Genomic DNA, 20,963 nt, shown 5'->3' on the forward strand with positions numbered 1-20,963 from the left:
AAACACTGGAAAGAGCCATGGAAACCGCGGTCAAGTATGTCGCCGCACTGAATGTCGACCAGAAGCAGGTGAAATGCTTCATTTATGCACTGTTTCGTGATGCATCCCGCGTCGAGGTTGTAGGGTCAGCAAACGAACAGGTGGGTGTGGAATATTTGTGACGGTTTATTATTTTTGAAGTGAACCATGTTCTAACCTTGAAAAGTATTGTAAAGCTTTTATCTTCTTATGGTGCTATGGATGTTAATCAAAATAATAGATTGCGGTGTTCTAAAATGGTATCATGAACACGGTTGTGAAATTAATTGTGCGAAAGATGAAGAAAACTGTAAATTTTTATGTGTTAACTTCTGACCAAGTGAAAAGTCTGACGTTTTCGCATGCGGCGTCTGTTGTGAAAAATACATTGAATCGTTTTGGAAAACACTGTTATTCACCATGCTGCAGTTTTTAATTCATATGAACTGACGTTTTGCTCTTCGGGTGAAGTAAAAATTAATCTAAACCATCCGAGTATAAACCTCAACTTTTCGCTACTCGTTACATATTTGTCACTAGTGTGTACTAAAGGCCTTTAATTGAGATTCGCTCCACTGTTACTGACAATTCAAAGAATGAAACCGTCAACAGTTCTATTCTATATGTTCAAATTACGCTCACGCAACATTCGACAACGAAGAAATGCGAAAACTTTTGATACGATACACGACTGTGACTGACTGTTATTGGAACTTAAACCACTTTCTTGAGTACTTTGTTTTTGGACTGTAGTAGTGCTTTAATGTGTGCATGCGTTAAACAAATAAACCCAAGCGCAATGAAGTGATCCACAAACTTAATAAAAATCATAATCAAGTCGTAATTTTTGCACATGCACATGGTTTTCATTTGGAAGGCTAGAGTGATCCCTCCGCTATCAACTACTGCAAATAACGTGTCATAAAAAATATTTAATAAGTTGTGTTAATTGAATGAAAGCGATCGATCAAAAAATCGATTAAATCAGATAGGACCTTTTGAAATGTTTCTCTAGAACTATATTTCACATGTTAAGTTTTCCAAAATGAATCATAAGAAAACAAGTGAGGAATAGTTAAAGCGAAGCAAAGCCCTGGTGCTACATTCGGCTATCGGAACTTGACCTTCTGTTTTATTATACACAAACATCGGTGCCAATTGTTAGTAACATGACAAATGCGGGGCTAGTGCTATGATTTTACTAACACTAACATTAGTAGTACACTGGATTCTCTTTTTACGCGATTGATGCGTGCGCGCTAATAAAGAATCGCGTAAAAAAAATCGCGTAATTTTGAACAAATCGCGTAAAAAAATCGCGTAATTTGGAGCAAATCGCGTAAAAAAAATTGCGTCGTTACAAAATCTTTTGCTATGTGGTAAGTGTGTGTGTATGTATTTGTATGCATGTGTATGTGTGTGTATGTTTGTGTGTGTGTTACATCTTGGCTCATAAACAATATTTTGCATTTCACATATCGCGTAATTTCGAGAAAATCGTGTAAAAAAAATCGCGTAATTTCGAGAAAATCGCGTAAAAAAATCGTGCAAAATAAAATCACGTAAAAAAAGTCGCGTAAAAACAGAATTCAGTGTACTGACCAAATCACTAGTTGATGGTATCTAATATCGTACAGCTTTAAAAATCACTAACATTTCGATACCGTTCAAAGTTCAAAGTTTTGGAATTAAGTCTCGAAATGCTATAAAAAATCAAGTTCATATCGTGATAAGTTCGGTCCGGGTTTAGATTTAACCAAAATAAAAATCAAAGGTTCGGGTTCCACAAAAAATATTGAGTTTTAGTTGAACCGAAAAATATCAAATTACACCATCGCTACTAGTTGTCTGACCAATTTTATCAATATCTGGAAAAAGCAAAAACAATCTGGCAGTCATTTCGTGGGACAAAAGGTTATTTTTTCAGATAAAATTCTTGAGGTACGCAACATTTAAGGTGACAAAATTGTAAAATTTTAACGTGATGCTTTTTTTACGAGACAAAGAAAATACAATCTGGATAAATCTGAATCATTTATGAAAAATCTAGAAGATTGGACTTTAAATCTGCCCATCCTGAAAAATCGTAATAATCCAGAAAAACGCTGCTTGAGTGTGTATATTTGGGTGTCCCAAAAAAAATCGATGTTGAAAAAGTCAAGGTGCACAGCCCTAAATTTGAAGATAATGTTATTTATAGCATTTTTGTAGAACATTTCGACTTTCTAAAAGGTCGTTTTCAGGTTGCCCAAACGTGATTTATGAAAAAATGACTTTTTTAAGCTACAAACCCACTTTTTTGCACTTTTTTCAATTCTGTTCGATTCCTACATTTTTCGTACATTTTTTTTATTTTGTGGTGTTGTTTTTGAATATTTTTACTGGTTTGGTTCAGCATTGTATTCAGTTTTTTGACTCCCAGAGCCCATTGAACATTACAAAAAAAATATTTTTTCTAATAATTTTTAGATAAAACCCTTCAAAACACAAATAAAAAAAACTTTGAGCAAAAACTGAAATTTTCATTGCAAAGTGGGATTTACCACGAAAATTTACATGAAAAAAGATACTTGATATCTTATCGAGGAGCTGAGATATTGGCATTTTTCTATGTGATGGAAAACAATGCATTTTAACAAATATGTTAAATAACTGTTTTATTTTGGGAGATAAAAAATAACAATGTTCAGAAAACAAATGCATTTTTGGATGGCTGATAACTTAGTAGAAGGTTTCAAAATTTGGAAAAATCTGCGAAAAAAGTTAGAACGAAAATTATGATTTTTCGTGCCTTCTCATAGAAAACTCAATGTTGCTCGTAATATGTAAGAGATAGAAACATGATGTCTTCGGTAAAGTTTCTTGTTTTAAGATAACCTAAAACTTTGTCGAAGACACCTTGCGTCTATCTCATTCTGATCAAAAAGTCAATTTTTTATCTCACTTATTGGTGGATTGATCATCCTTCTTTCTACATCAAAAGATGTTTTTTTGAATATTCTGAAACTTCTCCGAACATACCTCATGGCTATAATCTACATTTGAATCACTATTTAGTATATTATACGCACGGCAAAATAAAACACTGTGCAATGGAGATATTGAGTTCCATCACATGTAAAAACACCGATATCTCAGTCCCCCGATAAGATATCAAGGATCTATTTTCATGTAAATTTTCGTCTTGAATTCCGCTTTGTAGTAAACAATTCAGTTCTTGATAAAAAAAAATTTTATATGTGTTTTGAAGGGTTTTATTTGAAAATTAATAGGAAAATTCACTTTTTCGTGATGTTCAGTGGGCTCTGTGAGTCAAATAATTGAATGCGATGCTGAACCAAACCATGCAAAATATTCAAAAACAACACCACAAAAATAAAAAAATATATGGAAAAATTTCGGAATCGAACAGATTTGAAAAAGTGCAAAAGAGTGGTTTTGTAGCTTGAAAAAGTCATTTTTTCATAAATCACGTTTGGGCAACCTGAAAACGACCTTTTAGAAAGTCGAAATGTTCTACAAAAATGCTATAAATAACATTATCTTTCAAGTTAGGGCTGAGCACCCTGACTTTTTCAACATCGATTTTTTTTGGGACAGCCTAGTGTATATGTTTTTTGTCATAAGACTACGTATTTCTTATTTCTTTACTATACCGAAATCAGGGTGTAACGTTTATTGGGAGGCAGTAGCAGTCTGGCAGTAAACAATATAAATATTAGGGTGCCAGCCAAAATGGTCATCTCGAATTTCAAAAAAAAACCCCTATACAAAATGTACACCTGCCCGAAAAAACACCCTGTGCAAAATCTCAGCTCAATCGGACTTAAAATGGCGTAGCGCAAAGCGATTGAAGTTTGTCTTTTTCGAAAACCAAAAAATCACCCAAGGGGGGGGGGGGGGGGTACGTGAAATTTCGGTTTTCGAAATTTTATTTTGATGCCAAATGACTTAAAAATGCATGAAACGTCGAGAATTGGTGTCATCTGAAAAAAAAAATTTTTTTTGCAAAAATCTGCTCTCTGGGACTTAGTCGTTTTTTCAATTGTGGAAGGCGGAGTTCAAAATGATTAGAATGTATCTTTTGAAATTTATCACTAGTCTCTCGAAATAGCTTGTATAATGATATACACTATAACTAGCATCGAATAAGTTATGTTTCATTAGGGTGGTTCATTTATTCGGCATAGGGTGGTTCATAATATCGTGAAAAATGAGTATAAAATAAAAAAAGCACTTCGGTTCGTTTGATTGGTGTGACGTCTTCGACAAAGTTGTAGATAATAATTCTGTCTTTCCAAAAAAATACACTTAAAAAATTATTTGCTTATTCAATTTAAGAAAAATTAAAAATTAATTATTCAAAAGCGCTCATTTTTTAAAAACTTGATTTTTTCAATAAACACAAACAAAACATTACCAAAACACTGAAACCAGTCCGACCATTTAGAAATCAAGAGAAATATGTTACAATTTTTTGAAAAAAAATTTTTTTTTTGGAAAAAAGAAATATATTTTCATTTTTTTAAAGGCTTTTTTTTGGAAGGACAAAATTTTATTTACAACTTTGCCGAAGACACTATGCCGTTTCGACTGTAGACATATTTTTAATTTCCAATAGAGCACTCTATGACGAATTGAAAATATTTCTACAGTCAAAACGGTTTATTTGATTGGCATAGTGTATCTGGCAAAGTTGTAAATAATAACTTTGTTCTTCGAAAAAAAATGTACCCCGGGAAAAAAATTAAATTAAAAAATAATTATAACTTTTTTTTCTGATTTCTCCATGGCCAGTTTCGTTGTTCAGGTAAACTTTCGTAGGTTTTATACAAAATCAGTTTTTTTGAATGGGCTGTTTTGGATAATTAACTTATAACTTTCTTTAATTTTTTTTTCAATAAATTAATAATTTCTTTTTAGAGTGTATATATATATATATTTTTTTTTTGAAAAACAAAACTATTATCTACAACTTTGCCGAATACGTCACACCACGCAAACGAACCGTGTTGGCTCTTAAAATATTTGTAATCATCAATACCTATCCGAAATAGCATTTTCAATAGCTTTTCAAAAATGAGTTGTGTTTCAAAATATTAAACCAATAGCACAACATGGCATCTTTTGCCTATAAAAACGCCTATGCAAATTTTCAGCCAATGTGCACGTTCACGTTCTGATGATGTAAACTTGACAGAAAATATATGGTCGAACTGTCAAAACGACGCAAACCCAGAAACAACGAGTCAATTGTGTTGCGTATCTGATTGAGATCCCTATACTCTCATTATCACTGAATAACATCGATACAGTTTTTTGTCCGATTATATAAGCCAGAGCACTGTGTGTTCAATCAAGTGTTGGCAAAGGACATTATTGTGGTAAATAAAACGAATAAATTGTCTGGTACAACATTCGAAAGAACAAGTACAAGTGTCTTAGAGAGTAGATTTTTCAAACAAAATAAAATAAAACATATTCCATCAGTTTCCACCGTTTCATGTACTTTTAAGACACTTGGAATGGAAAACATTTTTCAAATATTCGAATTCCATGTATCTCTCGCGTGTGATTTTGCAAATGACATGAAAGCTTTCAACATTTTCCGCGAGACACAATCTTAATTTTGGTTGAGATAATTTTACTTTGCACAGAGTAGTTTTTTGATACATTTTGTAAATTTGTTTGTAATATCTTGCTATTTTACATATAATTTTTCCAATTCAACATTGCCACCCAAACGACAATGATATAACAAATATTATATTTTCAGTAATTTTTCTATTGGTATTCTGTGAAAAGTGATTTTTTTCATTTTATACTCATTTTTACACAATATTATGAACCAACCTATGTCGAATAAATGAACCACCCTAATGAAACATAATGTATTCGATGTATATCATTATACAAGCTGTTTCAAGAGACTAGTGATCAATTTCAAAAGAACAAATCTAAAAATTTTGAACTCCGCCTTCCACAATTAAAAAAACGACTAAGTCCCAGAGAGCAGATTTTTGCAAAAAAAAATTTTTTTCAGATGACACCAATTCTCGACGTTTCATGCAATTTTAAGTCATTTGGCATCAAAAATAAAATTTCGAAAACCGAAATTTCACGTAATTTGGTAACCTCTGAAACACGTTGTAGATTCCATTTACGCCTAGAATATTGACCTAAATTTGTTTGCTTGGTCCAGCTGAGTGTATAAACTCGTTACGACAGGTTACTTCTGATGGGAATCCTACTGACGCCGGTACATTGGTAATGTTGGCAGAAAAGAAGATTTTTTGCGTTGAAATCGACATACTCAACTTTGAACAGCTGTAGCTCTTCTTAGGGACATTCTAGCTCTTCAGTGTCCTCTGCAAAGTTGTTAGGCATCTAAAATACTATACTTTAACATAATGTAGTGCATTATTAGAGCATTATTGAGCTTTCTAGAAAGGCAAATGCAAAAAAGTGGGTTTTCCCATATAAATTTTCATACAAATTTGAAATGCAATGCGCTAAGCGGAGACAAAACCAATCGACTTCAGGTAAGTTTAGGGTTGTTGGGGACCTCAAAAGGAACCAAAAAAACTTGGTTCTGGAAAATCGATCATTCCCCACCCTAGTATATGTACTTGCACTTTTACAAAGCCTTCCCGAAAAAAAATAACATTAAAAAAACCTTAAAAGTTGCTGTAATTGTACATTGTTGTACTATAATATAACTATGTTTTTCATTGTAAATACATCAATTTTACATTAAATATCATTGTCCACAACAACAAAAAACATCGTTTTTGCCATTTTTACCATGAAAAAGGGGGGTCATTATGTATCTCAACAGCATTTTTCCAGGCATTTTCCCATACATTTTGAAGTCACTGACAGTGTTTTTCATGGTAAAATTATTGTCGGTGGTAGATTCAACAACAAAACCTAAATTAATCCACCTAGCGGTCAGACCCAGCCTTTCTCATTAAATTTTTTATTTGTAAAAATAGATTTACATGAACGCTTCAATCCAATATATGTATATTCACTCTTTAGGTTCTAAAATGTTGATGTTGTAATCTTTACATATAAAAATGCAGTCAAGTCTGTCTGTCTGTCTGATCCATATAGGCCCGAAAACTACCGAACCGATCGACGTGAAAATTTGGTTTTTGGTGCCGATAAAGGTTCCTATGATAGTTTGAGACGATGACACCCCGTTAAGCATACAGACGCGAGGCATACGGACGCGAGGCATAGTACGCTAGGCATAATGGACGGCAGGCATACGGACACGAGGCATATGGACGCGAGGCCGAATGGACACGAGGCCGAATGGACGCGAGGCCGAATGGACGCGAGGCCGAATGGACGCGAGGCCGAATGGACGCGAGGCCGAATGGACGCGAGGCCGAATGGACGCGAGGCCGAATGGACGCGAGGCCGAATGGACGCGAGGCCGAATGGAAGCGAGGCCGAATGGACGCGAGGCCGAATGGACGCGAAAATATTGCTCCATTCTGTTACTCCTTGTTCATATTCTTCATATGATACCCAACTAAATGACATGTTTGATGAATTTTTATTATTTTTCTGATTAGACCAATCATCCAATTTTTTTGCGCTTGTAATGGGATGTTCATGTTCTTTAGCTAATCTTGCATTTCCTGCCATTCGTTTTAATATGCCAGCAATTGCATCGCATGGACCTTTAACATGAGAAGTCGCAAAAAAATGCCACTCTGCATCGACGTTATATTTTGTTTTGAACTTGCAAAGTTTTTTCTATTTTTATATTGTGAGGCAACTCCATCAGACATTAATATCGCTTTTTTTAACTCTATTGTTGTTTTCAAAAAACTCATTAAATTGGCAATGAACACCTGAACCGCAACAGTATCATGATGGAGTATATCCGATATTATGATGAAGCTGATATTCTTTAGAGTTCCAGATTCTGAATAGTAAACAACGAAGGGATGAATGGTGGCTTGACTATCATTCCAATAACTACACGAACCACAAATTGATGAAGACGTATTAGAATGAGCTTGACTGTTCAATATTTTTAATTTTGCAATAACGTTTTCGTTTAAATTGCGTAAGCTTGATGAGCACCGATGATCAGGAAAGGGTTTACAGCATTTGGGCTTGGTGTATTCCATTTTCACTTTATTCATCTTCACAAAATGCAAACTGTTACTAACACATCTGGAGTAGTGCAATCGTATTTATATACGAGAACAGATATTATAGGTAACCCAGTAGTTATTGGTTGCGTACTTTACAAACAGTTATTATTAGTAAACGAGTAGGTAGTGTTGCACGACAAACATATTTTTTTATAAAACATTCGGCAAGGGGGAACGTGTAGGTAGGATAAGGTATAGCGCTTGAGTTATTTATCCAATCATTTTGTTGTCAAGGAATGAATTGTATATTTTAATCAAGCATTCCAATGAACGTAAGGTTTTTGCTGGAGAACCATGGACAAATTAAGAAAAACGTGTATTTTCCGAAATATAATTAATTTATCGAGCTTAAATTTAAAATAACTCGAAAACCCATGCGTTTAGAATGTTTACTACCGAAAGCTTTTTGATTCAGAATGACTCTCTGCATCTTTTGAAATCATCAGAATACAAATATTTTTAAAAATGTTTAAATTAGAATTTTTATAAAAAAAATATCCTACCATAAAAAAAATATTTTTCATTTCTCCATCCTGGACTTTCTTTTAAGAGTTGCGTATTAACGTCAAGTTTCTTTAATAAAAAAATAAAAAAAAAATCAACTCTTTTTTTTAAATTGAAATTTAATGTTTATTTTTAATTTTTTTGGTCAAAAAAAACTTTTTTTGTACAGTGTATATTTTTTATGGTACATTTTTAATTCACTACAACTCATTCTCAGACAGTTTTTCTATACAACCAACGGTTTCTGGGCTACAATGCTTCGAATAAAACCTATGCCAAAAGGTATACGCCCTTTTAGAATGTAACTCATGGGTGTAAAAAATCTCTCCATCTGTGGAAAATGCTCAGTTTGCTAAGCCAAATACGTGTGCAAAGTTTCATTCAAATCAAAAATGGTCGATATTCGACCATTGGTCATTTGGCGCGATCTTGCTCATGTGGATGTTTTAAGGGGTAAATAATATGTCCATAATAGTTGGATGAAACACAAATGTGTGCACATCTCGAGAACTAATCAACCAAATGGAACAAAATTTGGCAGGTAAATGTTTTTAGTGGTAACAAATATGTTCCATAATCGACCTCAGACAACATTTTGGATTGTAAGATGGCAACTTCCGGTTTCTGGAAAACAGCCGAAAATGGCCGATTTCCACCCAATATAATAATATCCGGATCTAGAATAATACACAGGAGCTAAAATCGGCCACAGATAGCATTTTAAATTCTAAGATGGCGACTTCCGGTTTCTGGAAAACAGCCTGAAATGGACGATTCCCATTAAACATTAGTATTTATGGAACCAGAAAGATGCACAGAAGCTAAAAATTGATCACAGACACAATCTTGAATTTCAAGATGGTGACTTCCGGTGTCTGGCAAACAGCCGGAAATGACCAAATACCATTCAATATGAATGTTTTCGGAACCAGAATTACGCCCAGATGACAGAAATTGGTTTCACAGGCAATTTTAAAGTTCAAAATGACGACTTTCGGCTTCTGAAAAACAGTCCAAAGTGACCAAATATCACCCAATATGAGTTTTTCTTTAACCAGTATCCTAAATACCATTTTTAAATCCAAGATGGCGACTACCGGTTTGTGAAAAACAGCCTAAAATAAACAAATACTATCCAATATGAGTATCTCTGGAACCAGAATGATTAGTGAACCTATAGATATGAGAAATGACAAGACACTCACCGTTAAGGCAACTGTCAACATCAAAACGGATAACGGCAATGCAAAATTATACAGATCGCCCGTTTTGATGTTGACAGTTGCCTTAACGGTGAGTGTCTCGGCGCCTCTCTGGTGTATAGGCTGACTAAGAATGATGCAAGGAGCTAACAATTGACCTCAGGCACCATTTTGAATTGCTAAATGGCAACTAATAGGCAACAGTCGGAAATGACCGAATAATACTCAATATGGATATTTCCGTAAACGTGATGACACATAGAAACCAAACATTGAGCCTGGACACTATTTTGAATTTGAAGACGACCACTTTTAGTTTCTGGAAAACAACCAAAAATACCTCCCAATATGGGTATTTCCGGTGTCAGATTGATGCCAGAAAGTCTGCTGATAATGACAGAATACCACCCAATATAATATATTCAGAATTAAGGCGATGTACAGATTTGTTATTTGACTTTGATCATATCCTATGGCCGATTCGTCGTGCATTTGCAGACTTCAAACAAATCGCAAGGAATCAATGAACTTGGAACGTTCAAATAGTACGACACCACATTTAAATTATGTTGAGGCCACATATATCGATCAAAGCAGGTATAGTTTTGAATAGTCTTTGAATTTCTCTTCTTTCCATAAATTTTAAGCCACATATCAAATTGTTATGATGTTTGTTATTTGTAAGTTTGAGAGATGACTCGTTCGTATGTTCAAATAAGTCATGTAATCTCTGAGATAATAGACTTTCGTTGTTTTATTAACAATTTAATACATAACGGTTGCTTAAGTTCGATTCAGGAACGTGTAGGGCAGCCAAAGTTTGAAACCACGTGTTCAATCAGAATTCATCAGTTAACTCTTAACTAGCCCGCTCATCTGATAATAATAATCAAATCGGTTGTGTAGTTTCTGAGATAATGAAGTTTCGTGATTTTCACATTTCGGTACATTACAGACGAAGTTACAGTCCGATTACAGTAAAATTCAATAGGGTCTTATGAGGCAGCTAGACCATTCATTTGACACTAATTTTGTGGAAATCGGGTCGGCCATCCCTGAGAAAAATGAGTGAGTCCAAGTAGTCTTCGAAATATGTTCCTTTGCATAGCTGGATTTCACATTTTTAAGCATAACAGGCAATGTAATAGTCCGATTGCAAAACAAATCAATAGGGTCTTATGGGGCAATAAGACCTTCCATTTGACACTAATTTTATGAAAATCGGTGCAGCCATCTCTGAGAAACATGAGTAAGATTAAACAGTCTTCAGAACACGTTTCTTTTCATAACTTTTGAACCACAAGTTCAATCTTTATGAAATTCAAAACTTAAGGGTTTTCTAGGTAGCCCGTTCTTTTAAGACCAATTTTGTTCAAATCGGTTGTGTAGTTTCTGAGATATTGATGTTTCATGATTTTCACATTTTTAAGCATAACCTCTAAACTAAAAATCCGATAACAATAAAATTCAATAGGGTCTTATGGGGCAACAAGACCTTTCATTTGCAATTAATTTCATGGAAATCGGTCTAGCCATCTCTGAGAAAAGTGAGTGAGAATAAAAATCTGCACATACACACACACATACAGAAAATGCTCAGCTCGTCGGGCTGAGTCGAGTGATATATGCCATTCGGCCCTTTGAAGCACTTTTATACTTTCGGTTTTGCAAGTGATTGCTATACCTTTCTAGGAGAAAGGCAAAACATTGTCCGTTTACTGTACATCTTAAATTTTTTTTCAGGTTTCTTTTTTTTCATTTAGCGTCTGCCTGCTGACACGAACGGTTGCGTGTGCCTCAATGTTGATGGTCTGGCCGGCGATAAACATTCTGAGAAGGAGCGTTTGAGTTAACCTCATCTAGTGGTCGATTGTGACAATTATTTTGCTGTTGTACCTACCGATTAATCGGACCCTGGGAAGTTAATGAATTACCTCTTGGATAACCCGATATTTTCGTACCCGAACCCGTTATTTCTAGTGCTTTTTTCGAGAAGACGAGACTTCTGAGCCCTACTTCTAAGCAAAATTCTCATATATTCCATTCACTCCAAGCTTGAGAATTTTCAATGTACCTGACTTTCAGATGTCGACGTTTTAATAATTCCTGAGAAGCCATCCACATAAGGCATTTGACATAAAAAAAAATCGATATAGACAAATTCATGCATTTTTTGTCGATCAAAAAGGTGAAATTTTGACCTCTTTGAGGCGCGTGTTCGCAAAGTCCGGTTGGGCTAAAATTTTTCATGGAGGGTTTTTTCAACTCTCGAGCACACTTCTAAGCGAAATTCGAAAAGTCGATTTTCACTGCCATGCCACCCTACATGCAAAAGTTGGAGTGTGCGTAACCAGATCATTTATGAGCGAAATTAGCACATTTACTGATTAAATTGGGAACCAGTACAAAGCATGTGCGTTGGGCTAACGCATTTGATGCTCTAGCGTATTTTGAATGTATTACGCAGCTTCAAACACTTATAAAGTATCAACCGATGTTCAGAAGGCTGGCATCGTTAAAACAGTGCAACCAGCAATCAACACTGATAAGTTGGGTACTGACTAAATTAAAGAAATCTTTTTTTTTTGTTCACACAACATTTATTTGACACGGCACAATAAAAAGAAACCTTTTTATGATTGATTTACTTTCATGAATCAGGTCATTTGAAAATATCATTCAATCAATAACAATCAAAACAAAAACATTAGATTTGTCCAAAACATTCTGCATTTAAATATGACTGGTTTTATTCACATGCATTCGGTTCCGCGTTACAAGCACCAGCGTCAATAACTTCTGCGGCAACAAGGTTCGCAATTGGCGGGTTTGGTTGCTGACGATTTAAAGGGATGCACGAGCCGTTGATACGCACCAACTCGCAAAAGTAAAGGATGATTTTTTTAGCGCCCTGGAAACTGATCGTTCGCCCGAAGCCGAAGTTTACCGAGACATTACAATTTTTGTGTATATGATACATATTCTGATATTGATCTCTGTCAATGTATTCCTTGTACAACGAATGACTTAATGCGTTTCACGCATTGGTTGTGCGAAGTCAGAGCAAATTCTGTGCGAATTGAAAGGACACATTGGATGATTAAAGCTTGAACTTTTGCGTGTAGTGCAGTAAAGACAAAAGCCATCAGTAATGCCGCTGATATCGCTATAATCAAGGATACAAATCGTTTTTACGAAAATCAGCACTTAGGCAGTACGGTTACATGGTGGCGCATAAGTGTAATGTTTCGAAGATTTTTCAGGATTTTTTTTTTTAAGAGGCTCGTCTGTTTGTCGGTGGTATTATGATTAAAATCCCTTTGAAACAAAAACCAGACAAGTGAATGATGGTATTATGTCAGTGTGAACGTCATACGCGTTCTGGTCATGACGCATTTATACGATGATTAAATGAAATTTGCAATTGCATTATTCGCCCTTTTTCAAGGCTACACATATTTGGAAGACGTTAGTTGATGATTTTTATCAAATTGCAACGGCCGCTACAGATACGCAGCAGTTTGATGTTCACCACAGCTCGATTGCTTGGTGATATATACAGAACTAAGCGGATTTTAATCAAAAGTTTGGCGTGATTTGCTAAAACTGCTGAATTCGTTTCAGAAAATGTATTCCACAGCATTTCTCTTGTCTGGCACCAGCCACGTTAGCACGAACAGAATTTTGTTATGCTCCAGCCTCGCAACTACAATATGCAACACGCAACAACGTATAAACTATTACGTGGCTGAGAGTGCGGCACCTTCTCTATCTGCTTCCATTCGACACGAGAAAAATTTGATTGTTCTCCTTCCAAGCTGCACCACGGTACAACATATTATTTTATTGCGTTGCTTAGAGCTTTACCGGTCAAGCTCCACTGGTTGCCAACACAAAATGACTATTGGTCTAAAAAAGAATCGCGAACAGAAAGCGAGTTTAGGATTGGTTAACGTGTAACGAAACAGAATCCAAGCATCGGAGGAGCGATGGCGTCACCCTGTAAACTATCGCATTTCGGGAATGCCTCACTAAAAATCTTTAATTGTTTGACTGACCTGTAATTATTTGTTATCAAACTACTAAAACAGTACCATAGCATCTAATTTAATAAATTCACACATTTGGTTTCAGTGTTGAAACTTCGAAGAAGTTGTTGTTGAGTTTGCCAAAGTCGATTTTCCGATCGATGCCGTACTTTGAAATTGACTGTGGAAAACTTAATTTTATTTAACAAATTTACAAAAGTCGTCTTAACACTACACGTTGCACACGCGATGTTTAGCTATTCAAAAATCTTTTATCTATAAGTATCCCTTTAGATGCCAGACTTTTCATTAAAATTAGAGAGAATTTCTCTAACGGGTCCTTCCATTCAACACATTACAATTGTAGTTCATTTTCTTATTAAGTCCTAACGTTAGAAAGAGAAAGTGAACTTCAAATGCGCCTTAGTCCCCTCACATGGGAGTGGCTTATCCTAAAGTCCTAACAAACTTCTTAAAGTGCACACACACTTTGCGTGAAACCGTTTTCCCGTTCCTAATCATATTTCTATTCTAGAGGTCTCGCGCGGATCTAGCATGCTCCTAATCAGCTCGTTCGTTTCTTGTGGCGTCTTGCCGTGCGATCCTATATTTTTCTCTCACTTCAAAGCGACACTAAATGATTCAATTATAAAAATATCGCTTTCAAAGGTTTGACAAAGCGTAAAACTTTCAAAACGCTTTTATCTTGTTATTTTTTATGCTACTATTTGTTTCTCCACAAATACTTACGACACTTACGAGTCGCGTAACCGCTCAAACCTTGGCTCAAACTTTCTATACGTTTGTCTACACTAATGAACATCGCGATCGTAACTAATTTCTTAAAAAAATCAGTCTGAATGGGCTAAAACTTGCCTCAAAAGTGGAGCATGCCTATGCACGCTATGCCATCCTGCTCTCCGCTGGTGATCAGCAGCAAGCTGGTGATTGGTTGAATGCTGCGAAACAAAACCAAAAATGATTGATTTTTAAAAGATATGACAACTATTATATCACAAGGTTGAATTAACCTTCACCTTCCAATTGAGACAGTGGCATTTCGAATCCGTTCAGTGGTAGTAAGATAATATGCATCTTAAAAGATCATATTTCGTTACATTTTCCACAGCATGCCGCCTTACTAAAGTAAAATGTAGCCCTACGTCAAAAAAACGATAAATAATATTTCAAACTGTCCAAACCGTCATAATTGGCTATGTAGGCCGCGCCAAAAAGGAAATTGGCTCCTAAACCTACACCTATTTTTTTTTTCGAATGTATATTTTAAGATTTTTTCTCAGTTTTCAAATGACGGTCTGCCAAGATGTGCTAAAACGCGTTTTACTGATTAAATTCAAGATGGCGGCCAAAATTTTGAACACTACATGAAAGTTTTAGAGGTTTACTACATGATGACGTGCTGTTTGTAGATAATTTTGGAACAAAATTTTAAGATATAGCTCAATAAAAATAACTTAAACTTTCACTTTTCTAATAACTTGTTCACCCATTTTCGAACGAGGGGTCTACCAACTGAAACTAATTCAAGTACAATTATTCCTTTTTTACTGCGTTTCATCAAACTAACACCCAACAAATCAGTTTTCAAAGAGATTAGCCCATGAAGTGTAAGACCACCAAAAAATTTTGATTATTGCACAAACATTTAATATTACTGAGAAATTTGATGAATAATAAGTTACGTAGTTCTCGTTAGCTATGCGGTCGGGTGCTGGTTGCCATCTTTTATTCTTGTAGTAGAATTCTATGGAAATCTTCGCTATTTTCAACATTTATATATATAGTGTCCAAGAATTATGAAAAAGTTTGTACCACACTTAATTTATCTCGGCAAACTTCCCAACAGCTGATCGAGCTCGGCGAAGTTTCAACAAATGTCAGAAATATATTCCGACGAACATTCGGCAAATACATCGATCTACCGTAAACCAGTGTATTGACAAATTCTACCGAATACTTGCAGAACATTTCAATGAATTTATCGATTGTTGAGTTCTCGGCAATAAAATCAAAGTGTGTATCTGTAAAATTTTGTATCTCATGTTGTATATCATAATACCATAGCGTAGTATCATTCGAAAGTATATTCGTTTGCATTGATAAGCAATTGAGTAATTTCCCCTAGTCAGTGGCGTTGCGTAACCGAGTGACACCCGGGGCGGAAACCCGGATATCATCCCTTTTCCCCTGGGTGTCACCCCCACCAGGTTGCAGTGAAATCATTTTATTATCAAAAATTTGTGCGAGTTAGTACGTTCGTTTTCAATTGCACTAAATCTACCATTTTCTAAAAAATTGATTGAGATTATACTCTTAAAAGCAAATTTATATGATTTTCGAGAGTTTCACCGCAAATTCCACCGAATGGATAGTTTATCTCACAGATATCACCCCTATGAAAGTGACACTTAATGAAATTTTCCTCATGGGTGTCACCCCCTAGAAGGTGACACCCGGGGCGGACCGCCCCCGCCGCCCCCACCATGCTACGCCAGTGCCGCTAGTTCTTAGTTCATCGATGGGCTATAATATAAGTTTGACAATATTGATAAATTCTTTCTAGATGTGTAACAGTTGGTAGGACACATTTTGATCAAATAATAATGAAATCTTGTTACACAAAGAAAATGATACGAGTTAGCGTTCAGGGACGGCTCCTTCTCAATTTTCCATGCGAACATTGTGGATAATGAAAAGAAAAAACAATCAAACGCATTCAGGTGAAACTGGACGGTGGCTTTTTTCATTCAATTTTGAGATTAGATTTCATTTTACTAAACAATTTTGAGCCTCAGCTTCCACCTAGTAAATCTCAGCCTCCAGCTAATAAATGGCACGCGAGTTGCTATCCTATGCATAACCCGCATAATCAATAACCATAACAACATGCTTAACAGCCTATTCGGGGTATAGTCCAAACTGTCTGGGTTATCGTTAAACCATATGGATTATCGTCCGTTTATGGTTTCTATGTATTAGGGAAGTCACGGTGCAAACAATCGATCAAAATTCCACACACGTAACTTGAATGATTTTCGAGAAAATTATCTTTTAAAATTCGGGCAAAATTCCAGCACGGAGTTTCACCTTAATTAAAATTTTTTAAAATGTCCAAATTTCAGATTGAGTTCATCACAGCCACCGGTCTCGAGGAGATCGATCCCGTTAAGCTTTGGAACAATGTCACAAGCACCATAAAGGCCGCAATAGCAGGTAACTACCACAAGCCAACTTCTCCATTTTAACGATCCCTCACAAACGTAAATCTTTTCCCACAGAAGCCAACCTAACGGCAGCGCAAATCGCCTTCCTGACAATCAGCACTCATCGGGGCTCATTCACCTGCTGGAATCAAGCCACCGGTGCTGCGTATTATAATTTCATCACCGCACAGGACCTACGGGCCAAGCAGAGGGTCCAGGACGCCAACGATGGATTTTTGTTCAAGGCATTTAAAGCGACTGCCAGTCTGTTGTATTGCTGTAGCAGAAGTCAACGCTATCTTGCACAGAGCGTTTTCCAGGTTACCAATGAACACGTGACTATGCGGCTTGCATGGATGGTCGAAAATAGTCCTGGAATCCAGCAAGATATGAAGCATGAGAATGTTTTGTACGGAACGATCGACTCTTGGCTTCTCTACCAATTTCGGAAACGAAATGATTCCGCTGGGGACTTAGAACATCTGAGCGATATTACCAATTGTGCTACCAGCGGTTTTTATGACCCCTTTTCACGGCAATGGACAAGATGGGCTACCATGCTGTATCCCATAAGGGTAATCAACGTTTTTCATTCGAATTTCAAGAAAATTTATTACGTTTATTCCTACAGAGAAGTATTCGACCGACTGTTGTAGATAATACGTTTAACTTCGGATCCGTTGATGCTTCGATTTTTGGAAGTCCCATAAAGATCGGAACTTCGGTAGGTGCGCTCTTGCAGTTGAACAATTTTACAATAACTATTAGTAGATTTCAGATACATCAGCCGCTTTGTGGGGAACCTATTGTTTCGACCAAACCGAACTATACCTTAAGCTAGATGCAACAACTGTGGTATCAATCCTAACGGGTTCGACATGTCTAGCCTCGATACGTGGCTTTGCTCCATCAATCGGCTACAAATGTGGCAACGGAAGTCAGAGTGATTTGATGTATATTTTGGAAAAAACGTGCACCAACTGCACAGCAGTAATGGATTGGGGAGAAAAAATTGGTCTATTCTCGAACTGTCAGGAAGCATCCGCTCTTGCCTGTGCTGTCTCGGACTCCAACGGAGTCTTTTTCGTATCAGACTTTAACGTTCTTGGTGCGTGTGACATTACCGCCGGATCCAGCTTTATTGGAATTAAGAAATCAACTAGAAGAGAGCATATGATACGATCACTGCTGGAAAGTATCGTCTACCGAGTCGCCTTGCTGTATGTCAGTGTTCACAAGGAAATACAGCATCATGGGTTGGAAAGTATTTCGAAAATCAAAATCGATGGCAGTGTGGCGAGAAATGACTTTATCTGTCAGATGTTAGCCAACATAACTGGCCTACCCGTCGAACGTGGAGAGGCCGCCGATGCTTCGGCCTTCGGAGCGGTTCTTCTCGCCGGGCTTAGCGCTAACATTTGGAACAGCAAACAGGATCTGTTGCAGCTCCGGAAGGAAGAGAAAGTGTTTCAGCCAAGCCCGAACACTAAATTGAAGCTTCTACGGAATATGCGCTGCTGGGAACAACTGGTGGATAAGTTTAAAGATTAACAGAAGGAGTAAAGGCGAATGGTGAATGGGACGAAATAAAAGTGTTCGCATGCGAACAACCAGTTACGTGTAATCACGCCATGTACAGACATAACAGAAACACATTAACAGTTTTCAATGCGTCAGATCATGAACTTCTTTTCTTACCTTTTCTAGAAAGGATTCCTGAAGGTAATTAAGATAACGATAGCACAAAATTTTGATTCACAAATGGAATTCATTTTTTTTTTTCTTAAAAAAAATAATGTTTACTCAATTTCTGGTAGCATTTTTTGTATTACATTTCTCCCTCACTGTCTCGGATTGTGAAAAGTAACTTATAAGTGAAAGCAATTTACTGCACTTGTTAACTTGAAAAAAAACTGTTTTTAATATGGTTAAAAATGCATAAAAACTCACTGGAATGTCATCCCGAATGTAGTGTAGTATTACAGAAAAGTGCCACAGTGAACACATTAACTCCCAGAAGTCTTAACTAAAACTAAGATTTATTGAAATAGAGTTACGCTAATCGTGAAAAAGATAAACTATTTTGCCGTGTTCATATTGTTCGCTAACTATTTTCGGACAGCACTAATTGCGATTTTTAAATAGCTCCTAGTGGAATGTCTGTCTTTTCTCCGTGCTTGAACGACGATTTTTTTTCCTCACCTCGACCACAATCGTTGATCTATTGTGAGATATGCCCACGTGTATTCTAACTGCATCTCCTCAACGTTGAGTTCAGGTTTCGATGAAAATTTTTGGTTCAGATTCAACTTATAACAAGAATTTGATGGTGGTTAAAATGTTATGCGATTATGAATAGCAATAATGTTTATCAATATTTATAACCGTATTGATATATTTCCCTAGCATTGCTACCAGTTAAAAAATTCTGTACTAACAGTAATGACCTTGAAAACTTTATGCATGAGTTGAGAAGAGTTTTTTTTTGGACAGGTTTAAAACTTGAAGCAATTATATATGAGCCTTGCAAGAGTGTGACCATATAATGAAAACATGATGGTGGTGGTGGTGGTGCTGGTGCTACATTCCCATTCGGAACCTGACCTTCTGTTATTTATACACAGACTTCGCAGTCGACTATTTAGTGTACAGGACAATTGCGGGGCTAGCGCTACGATACTACTGACACTAACAGTCTCTCCCGAGCCGGGACTCGAAGCATCGTACCTCGAGACCACCTGGGAAATAATAAGCTGTACACTGTTCATAATTCAAAAATTGGCTAATATGCCATTTTTACCAAAATTGAGAAAACAGTTTCTCGTGATGGTACACACCCTAAACGAGGTCCCTACGGAAACCGATTGTCAAAAAATGCATTTGGGAAGGCAGCAAATGTGAAACAATTTTGGCTAATATCCAAAATAATTGAGAAGTTGGCTAATATCACATCTGTTCAACTGATGAACCAAAAACGAGACAAAAGCTCTTTATTTTAAGTATCGACATCTAGCGGTGGAGAGAATGCATTTTACACTCGAAATTTCATCACGCTTATATTCCATTCATTCAACAAAAGGATCGTATGAGCTTTCGCCGCTTTTTCGTCGAGAGAATCCTTTGTTTTCCCCGGTGCTGGTATAGCTATGTATGTAGATATGTTGTTAATGAATTTCATTGTTGCCCTGAACTGAGTATCTTGACTAACGACAATTATTTTTTTACATTGTACCTAATGTCGTAAGCAGTGCTGGTACAGCGCATCTGATATGCATTTCTAGCAATGTTAGGTATAAAAAACGGTACGAGAAAAAAATATTGTAAAAATATTGATCGAGAAATTCGGTTTCCAAGTCCAACGAAAATATTCAAGTAAATCAACTAACAGGTTAAAATAGTTTCAACAGTCGTGAGGTGTACGATCCAAGAAAATTTGTTAGACAATGTTCGAATGGTTGAAATATTTTTAGTTTAATTTGTTCTATTGACGTTGATTGTGAATTGTTACTGAATTTCCACTTCAAAGATCTCTTGAATGCGGTCCTGTGTGAAGTGCGGTCGGTCCTGTGAACTTGATTTTGATAGATTCAACTATTCAAGATCACCTTTTTGCCTGGTTATTAAAGCAAACAAAAATAGTGTTTTGGTGCATGTTCAAACTATTGGAGCGAACTGTTCGAACGATGCACTGTAAAATCAATGTAGGATGGAACAGCAAAAAATGAATGCGATAGCTTGGGCACCGATTTGCTGCAGAGTTTTGTTCGAAGTTGCATATCTGTTCTGTGCTAATATCCAATATGTTTCAAC

The 20,963-nt window shown here is 36.2% G+C and overlaps 1 protein-coding gene across 1 annotated transcript; it reads left to right on the plus strand.

Moving 5' to 3' along the window:
- The first annotated feature begins 17 nt into the window (after nt 1-17).
- Nucleotides 18-18,891, plus strand: LOC129724756 (putative glycerol kinase 5). The gene is made up of 5 exons (XM_055679904.1): nt 18-140; nt 17,073-17,163; nt 17,229-17,728; nt 17,785-17,877; nt 17,925-18,891. Exons 1-5 carry the CDS (start codon nt 18-20, stop codon nt 18,702-18,704), a joined length of 1,587 nt encoding a protein of 528 aa, XP_055535879.1. The 3' UTR covers nt 18,705-18,891.
- The last annotated feature ends 2,072 nt before the right edge of the window (nt 18,892-20,963 follow it).

Source organism: Wyeomyia smithii, chromosome 2, assembly GCF_029784165.1.
Source record: "Wyeomyia smithii strain HCP4-BCI-WySm-NY-G18 chromosome 2, ASM2978416v1, whole genome shotgun sequence".
Lineage (NCBI taxonomy): Eukaryota > Metazoa > Arthropoda > Insecta > Diptera > Culicidae > Wyeomyia > Wyeomyia smithii.